Source organism: Setaria viridis, chromosome 4 (genome assembly GCF_005286985.2).
Source record: "Setaria viridis chromosome 4, Setaria_viridis_v4.0, whole genome shotgun sequence".
NCBI lineage: Eukaryota > Viridiplantae > Streptophyta > Magnoliopsida > Poales > Poaceae > Setaria > Setaria viridis.
This window is the reverse complement of record NC_048266.2, coordinates 4,094,831-4,109,487: the sequence shown is the minus strand read 5'-3', so window position 1 is coordinate 4,109,487 and position 14,657 is coordinate 4,094,831. Positions and strand designations below refer to the sequence as shown.

At 44.5% G+C, this 14,657-nt stretch overlaps 3 protein-coding genes across 3 annotated transcripts; 1 reads left to right on the top strand and 2 right to left on the bottom strand.

The window, feature by feature from the left end:
* Positions 1-1,514: 1,514 nt before the first annotated feature.
* LOC117852714 (uncharacterized) lies at positions 1,515-5,006 on the bottom strand. Its single transcript, XM_034734923.2, has 5 exons — positions 4,163-5,006; positions 3,957-4,033; positions 3,755-3,866; positions 2,127-2,179; positions 1,515-2,014 (listed from the first exon to the last, which is right to left on the bottom strand). Exons 1-5 carry the CDS (start codon positions 4,956-4,958, stop codon positions 1,802-1,804), a joined length of 1,251 nt encoding a protein of 416 aa, XP_034590814.1. The 5' UTR covers positions 4,959-5,006; the 3' UTR covers positions 1,515-1,801.
* A 208-nt stretch (positions 5,007-5,214) lies between these two features.
* LOC117852715 (hydroxyproline O-galactosyltransferase HPGT2) lies at positions 5,215-9,281 on the top strand. The gene is made up of 12 exons (XM_034734924.2): positions 5,215-5,408; positions 5,502-5,565; positions 5,652-5,701; positions 5,797-5,990; positions 6,264-6,324; positions 6,468-6,540; positions 6,748-6,871; positions 6,976-7,063; positions 7,528-7,578; positions 8,143-8,214; positions 8,783-8,895; positions 9,004-9,281. Exons 1-12 carry the CDS (start codon positions 5,251-5,253, stop codon positions 9,024-9,026), a joined length of 1,071 nt encoding a protein of 356 aa, XP_034590815.1. The 5' UTR covers positions 5,215-5,250; the 3' UTR covers positions 9,027-9,281.
* A 1,218-nt stretch (positions 9,282-10,499) lies between these two features.
* On the bottom strand, positions 10,500-13,586 carry LOC117851370 (ASI1-immunoprecipitated protein 1). Its single transcript, XM_034733176.2, has 3 exons — positions 13,317-13,586; positions 12,151-12,619; positions 10,500-10,944 (listed from the first exon to the last, which is right to left on the bottom strand). Exons 2-3 carry the CDS (start codon positions 12,604-12,606, stop codon positions 10,795-10,797), a joined length of 606 nt encoding a protein of 201 aa, XP_034589067.1. The 5' UTR covers positions 12,607-12,619; positions 13,317-13,586; the 3' UTR covers positions 10,500-10,794.
* Positions 13,587-14,657: the final 1,071 nt, after the last annotated feature.

Genomic DNA, 14,657 nt, shown 5'->3' with positions numbered 1-14,657 from the left:
CAACCAACCATTAGAGCAAGTACAATAACAGTCGTAATGTCACGCTGCTAACTGAGCTGGAGGACTAAGAAAAAGGAAAAGAAGGCAAGGTGGTCGCTGATGCAGGTGCTTAGCTAATCGACCATATCACGAGCCCCGCTTGAACTGCCTCATCATGGCGTGGCAGTGAACAAGACTACAAGAGGAATTATAGACAGGCATAACATGCATGGTTGTTGTATGGGTTAGCTCTTAGATTGCTTACATCATTACATGGCTTGGCTATAGACAAGACCTTGTCTTTACTATTGGCCTTGCTCTTAGCGGGCTGAGAGGGTAAAGGATTAAGCTATGGCAGCTTCACAGCCAGGTAGTATATTATAGCGACTAGCAAATTCCCTTCAGTCTCATACTCTCATTTGCATTAAATGCTTGCACCCGGAGAGGCATCTCAAATATGCTGACTGCAGGCTGCAGCTGCTGAGGAACAGCATATATGGTTTATTCATGCAGGGGGTGTTTGGATCCTGAAGCTAAAGTTTAATCCGTGTCACATCGAATATTTGGAGGCTAATTAGAAGGATTAAATATGAGTTAATTATAAAACTAATTACACAGATGGAGGCTAAACGGCGAGACGAAGCTATTAAGCCTAATTAATCCATCATTAGCAAATGGTTACTATAGCAGCACATTGTCAAATCATGGACTAATTAGGCTTAATAGATTCGTCTCGCCGTTTAGCCTCCATCTGTGCAATGGCTTTTGTAAATAGTCTATGTTTAATACTCCTAATTAGTATCTAAACATTCGATGTGACAGGGACTAAAGTTTAGCCCGAGAATCCAAACACCCCCATACTATCAAGATGATGACGAGTAGATCTGAACAAAATTTGTTACTAAGAGCAAGAAGTCAGTTTGATTTTTTGCTTACTCTAGTCAATAAAATTTTTATGCCATTCACAGCACAAGTTTATATCATTAGTAGAATATACTTGACTACTATAATTTATATCTCAAGTGTCATTGAGGATGAATGATGTAGATTACAAGATTCAAGCTTTAGTTTTAGTACTAAAGGAGGTTTTATCAGATCACTGTGATCAGACAACATGCATATCCTTGCTACTACTGTTCTTGCTAATTAGGTAGGACTCGAATGATGATAAAGATGCTCGAAAACAGTGGCGAGCTAACTCAAAAATAGAGGGCAATTCTAAGATGGAGAATTCAGTCAAACAGAGGTGCTGCTCCTTTCATACATCTCTTCCTTTTGGTCCATCTATCCGTGAATTCAGATTCTGCCTTTTGGTCTACCTTCTCTAAAATGATGTCCAGCTCATCACGTTAAAGCTGCCCCTTCAACACTTCGTACAATTCCTGTCAATCAGCTTTGCTTCTTGCCTTCTTGGCCTGCATTCTTTGTTTGCAGAAACTGGCCTTACAAGTTACAGCATAGGAGCATACATTGTCTTGGACTATCATTCTTTCCGGGCGCCAATGATAAAGAATATTCAAAATAATGAGACGATCTCAGCATCAACTCTTGTTATTATTAGCTTGTTCCTCAACTGTAAACAATAGTTTTTCGAGCTCACATAACAGAACTAAGGGAAGCACTCACAGCAATTTGGAGAAGGTCCAAAACAATTGCTACAAGGGGGCTGCAATATATAAGAGCGAAAGGCAATCGAATCAAAACAAACTTTTCTCATGAAAGAGCAGCAAGTTGAGATCGGAAAAAGGTGCTGACATATACAGGGCCTGGGCACGTACTCAACTACCAATTCTGGTCATGATGTTAAAAGCCGAGGAAATGATTATGCCTTCATCTTTCTTTTACTCTTTTTCTTGGTTTTGGACTTGGTGTTGCTCTTGCTCTTGTAATCTGGGGCCTTGTATTCCGGCACATCACGGAGCCCTAAGCTTTTCAACACTAGGCAGTACGAATCCCAGTCGGTTCTACGCAAGTACTTGAGATATTTCTTCCTCCTTTGGACCATCTCTTGCAGTCCCTTTCTAGAATGCTTGTCCTGCATCACATTAAAGCCACATATTACTTTCATCATCAGTTAAGTCCAACAAAATCATCACCAGCTACGAATGTATGCCACTAAAAAAATATAGATGTGTTTGTAAACTTACCTTCTTATGTAGAGTAGCTGACAAATGTTTGATTTTTGTAGTGAGTTGTGCTACTGCAAAACATAGATGAGGCTCAGTTGCAACATGATCCTAATTAAAGAGGAATATTTTACATAACTAGAAGTAGAACATGAGCAGAAGTACATTCAAACAGATATATATTAAAGCTAGTCTGAAGCATAAGATACAATTGGACGTTCATATTTATAAATTAGTTATACTGAAGGTTGTTAGTCCAATAGCAAAAAAAAGTATTTCTGTAATATATACTTTTAAAGCCAGGTGATGTGCTGGACCAGTTGAGATTTCTATTGTGAATAAAAAAAAACAGGTGCATATTTAATGGTGTGGTTCTGGTGTGCATGTGCTCCCAGGAACACAAAAACCTTACTTATCATAGATACCTCAAAGTTCCCAAAAAATAAATCATCCAATGTCACTTGCTCCTACAGTTCTACCAAATAATTCAACTTAATAATCAAATTTGGCAACCAAAAGCAGGAACATGAAATACTTTGGATTTTGTAGGATGACGGGTAACTGGGATCCAGACACAAAAGGCTTTCAAAGTTTGGAGAATACAATCAGCTAGGATCCAGATACAGAACCTACAAAAATGTTAGGTAGTTGGATGTGTGTGTGTGTTGGGGGGGGGGGGGGGGGTGGCGCAGCGCAAAACTTGATACTAATTACGCATGTAAAGGTAGAACAGATGAAGCTTTGTAGGGTTTTATAGTGGCTAGGGGGAAAAAACTTTGGCACTAAGGACAACAAAAGGAAAGGACAATACACGTCAGGTCAAAACACAATTACAAATAATGTGGATGATTAATTGATTATCATCATTTCTGATCTGCTGGCTATTATGTACCTCCTTAATATATTCAAAAGAAAATAGTCAATGGAAAAAAAACTAACCACTGCCAACTGACAAAATAAACAGAGCTAGAAGTTTATAGTAGGAAAAGCAGCAAAAATTATTAAAAATCCAAAATACTTATGGTTGTTACACGAAATTAATCAAATCAATCGGATTTCATAATGCTCCTTCCAATTCCAAATGTAGGTCGTTTTAGGATTCTAGCTGGTCAAACTTATTTTTTAACTTGGCTGTTCAATAAATGAAAAATACATAGATTGGCAACACATGGTTGACGTTAATAGATTCATCATGAAAAATACTTTCATAGCATATAACTTTCTCTATTTTTAGTTTAGTTTTACAAAACCTACCAGTCAAAGTACCATATTGGAGACCGTATCGATGTCCTAAACAACCTACATTTGGAATCAGAGGGAGTACCTTTATTTCACAAAAGCAAGCCTTACAAAGCCTTGCATATCGTCGAAGCGTGTTAGTCAGCCCCCACCTAGCTACCAAGAAACTATCACAATTTCTAGACTTAGAATGCAAACAGAAATATATGTTACAACTTCTAAGCACGACAATATAGGCAGTTAGCAGCATAAAGGGACAAACTTCACTTCCAAAGTTCCAATATTTGGCGCTAGATATCCGAGGTAAGACCTGATTCTTTTAATAGAACAGCAATCACACCATTGTCATCTGATTGACCCTTAGAATCAGAAGCTCATAGATCTACGGTTATGGAAGGTCAAGAGATTACCTTGAACTCTTGCAGAACCACAGTCATTCTCCGACATTTTGAACTGGTCCCTTACCCTCTTCAGCTCCAGCTTCATCTTCTCAGCCGATGACATGTGGTCAGGATGGAAATACTGCATAGAGCAACCGACAAAATCACATCCCCTAAACAGGAAAAAAAAAAGAATCACCATTCACCTAATGTTTGATCACTCCAAACTCACCCTCTCCACCAGCTCCTCTTGAGGCTTGCCCTGCACCGTCTGCCCGACAAAGCCCATCAAAGTTGCCATACTTGGAGCTGCCAGCACAAATCGAACACAGCCACGGCATTGGCAGCAACCACAGAAGTTTTACTAATCATCAGTTCGACCAACTAGCACAATTAAACAGGAAAAGTGACCAGAGCAACTGCGAAATCCATCATTACCGCCGCCAGCCTTCTTCTGATCCTTGGTCTGGTGCGCTTGCGTCTCCAGCGCCTCCCGCAGCTTTCCTATGCCCAAGCGGTCCAGCGGCGCCCTCTCCCTCTCCTCCTTGTCACTCTCCCGCAGCCTCCCGAGGCGGGCGCTCAGCTCCTCCAACGAGAACCACTCCTTCCCGTCCTTCCCCGTCCCCGCGGGCCGCAAGCCCCCCAGCCGCTTGCCGAGGTCGTCGTAGCTGTACTGCCGCAGGAACTCGGGGCCCTTCGCCCCCAGGTCCCTACCGAGCGCCGCCTCCGGCCCCGCCGGCCTCCTCCGCTGTGAGAGGGAGGACTTGAGGTCGATTTTCCTAGCGCCGGGGGCGGGGAGGCCCCCAGCCGTGGAGCCCGGCTTGTTGAGGCTATCCCGGAGCGCGATGAAGTCCAAGGGGGTGCGGGTGGCGGAGGGTGAGGCCCGGTTGGGAGCGGGGGGCGAGGAGGGTGCGGTGGTGAAGACGTCGAGGAAGGAGGGCCCCGGAGAGGACGAGGCGGAGGAGGAGGTGGAGGGATGGGACTTGGCGAAGGTGCGGAGCTTGCGGCGGAGGTCGTCGATGGGGGCCGCGCCGCGGGGAGCGGATGCGGAGGCGGAGGTGGGGGAGCGGAGGCGATCGCGGATGTCGGCGAAGGGGGAGCGCGGGGGCGGATCGGAGGAGGCGGGTTCGGATGGGGGAGGAGGGGGGACGGGCGAGGAAGTGGAGGAGGAGGAGGAGGAGAAGTGGCGCGGGAGGAAGGGATCGCGGCGGATGCGGGCGCGGAGGAGCGCCATGGCCGGGGCGGCGGAGGGGAATGGCCGGTCACCGGTGGGCGGTGGCGGGTAGTTTAGGAGGGTTTTGGGGGGCGGGTCGCGGGCCCAATTGCCTTGGGCTATGATCTTATGATCTTTAACGCGGCCCAACTTTGGCCTTCTATGGCCCACAATTAGGTAGCATGGCGTTTTCCTTCAATTTCTGCCTAATGGACGAAGCTTTCCATTAACGGCAGCAGAGAGAGAGAGAGCAGAGCAGGCGCCGAGTGCCCAGCGGCGGAGATCTCCTCCTCCGCCCGCCCGCCCGCCCGCCATGGAGACGCTGGCCAGCGCCATGCGGCGCGAGCACCGCCGCTTCAAGGCCCCGTCCTCCTCCTCCGCCGCCTCCGCCGGCGCCGGCGTCGCCTCGGGCAGGGTCCCTCTCGTCATGGCCTTCCTCTCCTGCCTCGCCTGGCTCTACGTCGCCGGCCGGTACGTCCCCCAATCCCCGCTCAGATCCCACCAGCCCCTACCTGGGACGCCCAAGAAGAGGGGTCCTGATGTTTTCCCTTCGCTCCGTCGCAGGTTGTGGCAGGACGCGCAGACCCGGGCGATCCTGTCCGGCCTCCTCGAGAAAAACTCCGGCAACGTGCGGATCTATCTTCCCCTCCACTCCCCGCTTACTGGCATTTCTTCTTCTTCTGTTGATTCGGCCTGACGGCGGCGTGATTGCAGCTCCCGAAGGTGCTGTCGGTGGAGGACAAGCTGAGGAACCTCGGATGCCAGTGAGTTCTCACTTCTCAGTTCTCCTGACGGGAATTTCGGGCGTGGTTCTGTGAATTCCCGGTTTGCTGACTCGAAGTGAGTGTTTTGGTGGCAGGGAGATTGGGAGGAAGATTGTTGAGGCGGAGATGGACCTGACCAAGGCCAAGAGCGAGGGTTACCTGTGGGGAAACAGGACTGCTGCTGTGGATTCTGACAAGAAGAAGCAGCTCCTTGCTGTCATCGGAGTTTACACTGGTTTTGGCTCCCGGCTCAGGAGGAACAACTTCCGTGGATCGTGGATGCCCAGAGGTTTGCTGCTCTTATTCGTTTAGGTTTACTAGTTTTCAGAGGTAGAATAAGATGCCCCTGATAATACCAAGTAGTCCAAGAGACCTTTTTGTGATTGAAAACTTCACTGATTTGAGAATGCTAGTTGAAGAGACTGTAAACTGAATTGATTGAAACCACTGAATAAACATGGAATACTAATTAAATATTAGTTTGATAAAATTGTTGTGTAAACAAGGATTTGCTCCAACTCATGATTGTGACTTGATTCTTCCATATAAATGTAAATTGCAGGTGATGCTCTGAAGAAGCTTGAGGAAAAGGGTGTAGTTATTCGTTTTGTGATTGGTCGGAGGTTTTCTTCTGGATCTAGACCTTTTGAATTATTGCATCTATAAGTTCTTAGTTTAGAATTGGACTATGCCATTGTCATTTTCGAAGAATACCTATTTCTCCGTCTCCTGGTTTCTTGATGAAGTGTACCTTTTGTACCCACAGTGCAAACAGAGGAGATAGCTTGGACCGTAACATTGATGATGAAAATAGGAGGACAAATGACTTCTTGATTCTTGTAAGGTCCTATTAGTATCTCATTTTCAATTGTCCTTACAAATTGTAGTACCTGAACAAGACTTTAGAGTTTAGACCTTTCTTGTGTCCATCAAAGACTAGGTTAAACCTATGTGACCTTATACATTGTATCAGTGGGCTCTTAAATTGTTAGCATTTCATGGACAACGGAATGTGTGACTTAAATAATTACCAAATGATTGGACAGGAAAGCCATGAAGAGGCTACAGAAGAATTACCTAGCAAAGCAAAGTTTTTCTTCAGCACTGCAGTTGAAGCCTGGGATGCAGAATTCTATGTCAAAGTTGAGGATAATATTAATCTTGACTTAGGTAATACTTTTGTTTTTTACGTGTACAGATATGCTTAGTGTTGATTTCAGCCTCTCTTCTTTTTCCCCCCATTGAGGCATTGACTCATTGCAATGTTCTATCAGCTGGGTTAATTGAGATGCTTGAAGGCCGTCGAGGTAACCAAGGATTGTACATGGGCTGTATGAAATCAGGGGTTGTCGTAAGCGAAGAGTATGCGCTTTCTTTCACTTAACCATCCTTCTATTTATTTGTTACTAGCTGTGTGATATCTCTATTACTCCAAATAGCTCTTGAATCGTTAAGTGGAAGTAGCCTTTTTTTTTCTGGTTATTTCAGTACCACTGCTTCTATGCTAAATCCTTGAAAAGTTGTGGCCATGTAGTGAGCTGCACTTAAAATTTAAAAACCATAGTGTTTTATCCAATCCAAGAACCTTGTAGATTCACAGATTATTTGGCATTTCAGTTCCATTTGTAAGTGATTCTGATGAACATCTAATGCTTTAGGTGCTATTATTGAATGAACTTGAGAAAATTCGTGCTTGTAGTTGCTACTTGCTACACTCTCATTTTTCCATTGTTGTACTGTATCAAGAAATAATGGCATTTTAGTCAGAATACTTTTGCCTCACTTTAGTCAACTATTAAAGTGATTTAATGTCAATTGCATTTCAGGGGCCAACAATGGTATGAACCTGAGTGGTGGAAATTCGGAGATTCAAAAACGTGAGTAAATTGGGATGTGTTCATTCACCTCAACTAGTTAATTATTTTCCCTGGAGTAGATACAATTTCTATATGAACATTCAACTAACTCTTCATTGCAGCATTTTGTGCTAATAAATATTAAATGTGCCTGTTAGCTACCTAACGTCAAGTAGTGCCAAAATAGCTCATACTCTACAGATTAAATTTCTGTTAGTGTGTTTCCAACATGTGATGTCAACCTTACTGCGGGATATCTATAGTTGTCTACTGATCGTTGACATAACCATGGGTAGCATGCAGCAGATGGTTTCACAATAAACTCCACCGACCTTGTAAAATTGCTCATGGGGCTATGAGTTGTATCGACCTTGTGAAGTCCATCCTAGTTCATTGTAAAATTTAAGAATGGCACTATGTATTGCACCCTGCACTTCCAGCACACATCTTGCTTTTGCTCTTATTTAGAGATATTCTTTGGCCTTTTTCTTCTTCTTCTTGGTATACATACATCCTTAACCTTCAAGGCCCTTTTTGTCTTGCCTTTTCATTCTCACTGACTGTGATTCAATTTTCATAAAACAGGTATTTTCGCCATGCTTCTGGTTCTTTGTTTATTCTCTCAAAGAATTTGGCTCGTTACATCAACATAAATAGGTAATTGTTTTTTGTCTCCCTGTTTTATCTTAACCACCGCTAAGTTAAATGGATTCTGAGCAACAACATCCCAGTTAGCCTGAGCAGTGGCATGTGTGATATCTCCTGAGCTTTTGAATTGAAAACATCATATGCACAAGTTGATCAGCACGAACTGTATTATTAGTCCGAATCTTCCATACTCTGCAGTGTTTTTAATTTTACTCTTATATCTAATTTCCTTTTAGACCCTTGATCTTTGTGCAAATGCATGGTGAATTCATTGCCAAATAGTTATCAATGAATATACTGTAGGGTATGAAATATGCAATGATTGAAGTGCTATTACAGCCTAGGACATAATATAACATATCAATTTCTGCTTACTGATTGTTCTTCAAGATGCAAGGATGCTGCTAAGCATGCCCTTGTCAACCTTTGAGCATTAGAAGTTTCTGCTCAGAAATATGTGCTGTCAAAATCCCCCCTGGAGAAAGGCCATCCATTTTTTGGTGCTTAATTTCTACAAACCAGGTTTCTCATCATCTAAGTTTTTAATCTGGATAAAATTCTTCACTTCATCATGCAGTGCGTCACTTGAGAGCTATGCACATGATGATATATCGGTAGGTTCATGGATGATGGGAGTAAATGCAACTTACGTTGATGATGACCGGTTGTGCTGCAGTAGTTCTAGACAAGGTAGTAGTTCCTCTTTAAATTAACTAAAACAACATATCAGCTTTGTGCGGTTCCCAGGAATCTGTTTTTTTTCCCTAATGCTTTGTTTTTCTTAACGATCATTTCCAGAGAAAGTCTGTTCAAATGCTTGAGTTGAGCAGAAGGCGTCGTTCTGGCTGCTTACGGATGAAGAAGTTTTCGTACATCTGGCATTTTGTATACAGTGGACTTTTGGTGAACCGGAAAAAACTATTATACAGATAGAATCGTCCTGCTGTACCGAATACCTAACCAAACTTTAGGAGAAGGTTTTCGAACCATGAAAGTGCTCACCTGTAGATTGACGTTACCTGTTCCTGCACCTCTTCTTTGGAGCCAGCAAAAATCATACATCTGAGTTTGCAATACATTTATGGATGGATACGTCAATACATTTATGGATGGATACGTCTTACAGAAATAGACCAGCAATAAGCAATAGAGTGAAAGATACAAAGGCTGGCATTTGGCGCTCCAAAAAATCTCATCACTAGCTAGCTTTCCACCGGAAAGGCTCAAGAAATTCCGTGCTATCGTGACCTCACAGTCACTCAAATCACCAAATTCAGTCGCGATCCGTACAACAATAGCGTACCTCTGCTGGGGACGATCGAATCGTTGATTCCAACAGTGATTTACATTTTTTTTAAAAAAAATCATGGACATGGTCTTTTTCACCTATGCGTATTTCTGCGGTGCGACCGTGAGCACCTGAGCCAACTCCGACGGGCACCGTGACAACCTATGGCCGTTCCCGGAGGCGTCGAAGCCGCAGTCGGTGCGTGCCGAGTGCCGACCGCCCCAGGGGCGCCGTGAACACCATGGACTGCCCCGGTCCGGAGCGCGAGCACGAACCCGCCGCCTCGCCGGGGATCACCGCCGGCCAGATCATCGTCTTGCACTGGTTGACGCTGGTGATTACGCGGGCTGACTCCGCCGCACCTGCACGCAGCAAAAACGTTTTTAAGATGTGCGCTGTTCCTGCTCGCGTGACGGACAAACACTTGCTAACATCTTGACAGAATGGTGATGATCTATTGATCTCAACGCGAAATAGGCCTGACCAGCGAAAAAAAAACCCTGGAAAGTCGAAAAATAAAATACTGAAACAAACAGAAAAAGGCCAAGAGGAAAGGAGAGGGACATTCCTCAGCTTTTGGCAGGATATGATCGATAGATAAAAGTCGAAGTGTAAAAAAAATGATGGCAATTTTGTTTTGGCAGAAAGAAATGTTTACACAGCAGCAGTACCTGACAACAGTAAGAAGAAGCAGAGAGGCAGCAAAACCATTTTGAGCACCCACCATGCCGAGTTGTTGACACACAGCTCAATCCTTACTAGCAGAAAGGGAACAAACCAGCCGTTTTGCTGTGCATGGGGACGACCTCACTTTGTGTGTCAACTCAACACATCCATACAAAAGCATTCAAGTCCTACCGTCATACGAACAGCAGCAAACAAGTTTACATTGTCCAAATGAAACTCAATGTGGTTTGTGTACACCAGCTACTGTTCAATGTTCAGAACAAGACTTGGAATGTAAACATTGAACAGTAGCCCCTCCAAACATGTTCAACACAAGAAAGAAAGGCACTCCAGTTTCATACTTTCATGTAGCAATATACACACGAGACACATCACACGGCAGTGGATGCTTCAGTTTCGGCGCCATGTTACAGCCCAAGAAACAAAAGGTTGAACACTAAGGCTGCCATTTTCTATAGGATTCTAACGCAGCAACAGCGTGTACACTAAGTCGGGCTAACTGTTACACTGCAGGATCCAGCTACTGGATCACAACTAATCCAATGCATCGCAGCATTTACCAACACCCCAGGGCAAAAGTGCTGACTGTACAGCTGTTCCTTGAATTTGTCCCGTCAGTCACCCAGGTCCACTCCGTAATGACGAGCAAGGCTTTTTATGGCTCCGTTCTTCATCACAATTTCAAGCATTTCATAATTCTGCCAGTTGCCATCAAGTGCTTCCTGCTGCTGCTTCGCCAGCTCCTTCTCCTCGTCCAATAGATTCTGAGACGGTAGAGACAGCTCCATGTCAGTATTTTTTTCATGTTTAATTTTCAACTCAAGATCAAAGTAAACAGCATCAACCAGCCAATCAGTATTGTAGTTAGTGCAAACAAGTATATGCATAATTTTCATATAAGATACAGGTCTCCTGTCAAGGGAATTAACAAATACTTACTACCATGAACTAATAATCTTCTCCTAAACGTCATATTTTTTAAGAATGGAGGGAATAGTTTATTGGACAAAGGTATTAACAAATTAAGCACATCCTTTTGCTCACATATACTCAAGGTTGACAAACCATACATCACTTTGGAATGGATATTACTCCATAGGTCACAGTCACTAGGTCCCTAATTGTTCCATTCTAGTATAATAAATGAGAACACTAGGTCACACTCTTTCATGTTTAGCCCGAATGCTCAATGTTCTTAATACAATTTGCAGCAACTTGCCACCTTCCTATCACCGCAATAAACGTAATGCGGTAAGGCGGTTGAGGCAACAGCCATACTATTCACATATATACATATACTGGACAACAAAAATCAAAATAGGAGCATTGACAGCCCACAACCACAACATGCAGCCAACAAACAAGCTATAAAGCCAAATCCAAGTGACAGCCCATAAAGCATCCCTTCACATGCCCTAGTCTCCCGATGTCATCCCCAGCGCGTCACCTCCCAAGTCCCTGATACCACCAGCACGCAATGAAGCACAGCATGAGGGAGCAGAGATGAGCCCTGCCGCCTCAAGCTCCTCCGTGGTCAATCACTCCTTCCCCCTAGTCCTATCAAGATGGAGCACCTCCATCGACCCCTTACAGATTGTTGCCACCACAGTTGGAAGAGGGAGGGATACGCTGGCAACTGCACCGCATCCAGGAAGACGGAGAACAAGCGGTGCTGCATGCAAGTTCCGCTCATTCTATTCCCTTCTCTGTGCTCCCTCTTACCCTTTATCCTTCGCTCTTTTGGGTAGGCTTTGGGGATGACTCACCCCCAGCGAGCACCTTGTTGTTAGGTGACAACTAGGCGTTGTTCAGTCTAACCATTGAAACAAGCAGCACAGCCAGTAAAACAATTTTTTTATGGTACACAAAGGTATCAACATAATATGCGTATTTTTGCAGGACTTAATGTACTAGCACAACAAAGCATGAAAGACTGCAGTCACAACTCACAAGCCAAGTAAATAATTTACCTTTATGAGAGCCATGTTCTCTGACTCTTGCCTCTTTGCAAGGATTTTCAGTTTCTTCATTGCTTCATACTCACCATCTCCTTGTTTTATCCAGCGGAAATCTTTCTTAAGACCAGGGCAAGGAGGGCGATCCCGGAACATCTCAGCCTTTGCATGGGTAGCTTTCACGGGCCTTGGCATTCCACCAATAATGAATGGGAAATCACCCATCAATTCAACAGCAGCCTTGGCCTGCATATGATCATCCAATTCCACCAACGCGGCATAAGGGATATCATAGGGGATTGTGTAGTTCACAATGAACTCCACATTGACGACATTCGCACACTGGGCAAGAGCTGCTTTGATGACTTGGATCGTAACTTGAGGAGAAAGGTGCTCGACATATATGGTCCGCTTAACCTTCTCCTCGAAATCAGCATAGTTCTTGGGAGCCTGTTCTTTGGATGTTTCCATAGAAGAGCAACCTCTGCAGGAATAAGAATAAAGTTCAATGTTTACTGTGCATATAGTGTCACTGACATAGAAAATTTGTTTATCTCTTGATCAATAAGTATAAGGAAGCATCCTATAGTTATCATGGGCGGACCTAGCATAGGCATGGGTGTACACATGTACACATGTAAGCCCAATAAATTTTGCAAACAAAATCAAAGTTAGTAGGTATACAGTACATGTATATATTGCAACTGGATCACATCCGAATACAAATAGATTACATTAGGGTTTGGGGTGCTCTGTTTCGCACAGCAGGGAAGTGGCGGAACCAGGATTTTAACATGGGGAAGTCCTAGACGAATTTTACGACATTAAGTTTGGTATAGTATAATCCAATGTACAATATGATATACAAGTACAAAAATTCCCAAGAAATTCGGTATATCCAAATGCCATTATTCATGCCTCAACTATCTGACAACAGTAGCAGAAAATGACATATCAGGCACCACTGAGACACATATATGCATGACAATTGAATAAATTTTGATCGAATCTCATGAATCTAGGTAAGCTGAGCTAGAGACTTGAAATCTGGACACAAAACTGATTCCAGGACGAAGTATAAGGCATGACATTGTAAGGATTCATAAAATTGGTAACATTGCCTCGGATTTGGATGAAACTAGAAGTTGAAGGAATTTGGAAGAGGCGAAATTCGAGCTCACCAGCGAATGATACGGGGGAGATGGAGCGGAGGGGGTCGGCGGAGGTGAGCAAGCCGAGGCGAGGCGATCGGAGACGGCGAATCGACCGGAGGCGGCTTGTCTGGGCCGAACCCTAGCTGCAGCGCCGCCAAGTGCCAGCTCGCAGCGGTGGCAGGGGCGCGGCCGAGGCGCACGCCCTCAGCAAGCGCGCGGCACGAGGCGCACGCCCGCAGCAAGCCAAGGGCGCCGTCGGAGGCTGGAGCAGGGAGCACGGCGCGGCGGGCGGCGCAGTCGGGCGTGAGGAGGGGGAACAGGCGCTGGCAAGTTCGTTGGCCTGGACTGTAGAGTGTTTGGGCCTTTTCTTCATTTCTTACTTTGGGCCGATGCCTTAGTAAAAAAAATATTTGGGCCAAATCAGGGTAATCCTAGGCCTACTACCGTCTTTTGGATCCGCCCCTCACCTGTTGTATCTAATATTGCCATATATTTTTTAAATTAAGTGGCCGCATTCGCGTAACTCTTTCTTTTGAAATCCATAGAAAAGGTGGGAATACAGAAAACGAAAAAAATCATCCAGTTGCCAGTTCTGCAACAGTTTGTTGGACGCATGGACGACTAATGCATTGTTGGGATCCATCCCGTCTAAGCTTTAGCCAACTAATTTGGCCAGCTAAAGTTTAGCTGGAGTTGTTTGGATCCTCTAGCTAATTGGTGTTTATTTACCATGTTGTTCTTACTTTTGTTGAGCCCAGTGCCCCAATGCGGACACGGAAAAATAGAGAGGCAATTTCGTCTTTAAACATGTTTTAGCTAGGTTGCAACAGCTAAGGGGATTGTGTATATTTTGGCCTCCAGCTAAAGTTTAGCTAAGTTTTAGTTGTCCCATTTGGATTCCTAGCATCTAAACTTTAGCTGCTAAAGTTTAGATGGTAGATCTAAATAGGACCTACCACGAATGACCGAATGGTGCAAGAAACGACCCTTCTCGCGTGGCCTTCTGTTTATTTTTCAAAACAGAAAAACAAAGAATTGTGCATGATGGCCAGTTGGCCACATAATCCTCCTCATTTCTCCCAATGCATACCAGGCCCTTAAAAAAAGTTTAATTTTGGACAAAAACCGGCCCCGATGAAGATCACAAAAATATCAAGCTGTTAGAGCACCAAACCTCGTCATGATATGCTTGGTAGCTCGCTGAGGATAGGCTCGAAGCATCTCCATGGATCGGAATGGATGCGTCATTCGTGTACAAGGTAGCCCGTTGCCCTCCGTCGTCGTCGATGGAAGACAGCAGCACGATGGGCTCACCTCGTTTGGACTGCAGCCGCAGCCGCAGTTGCAGGCTTGCACGCAGCTCCACGT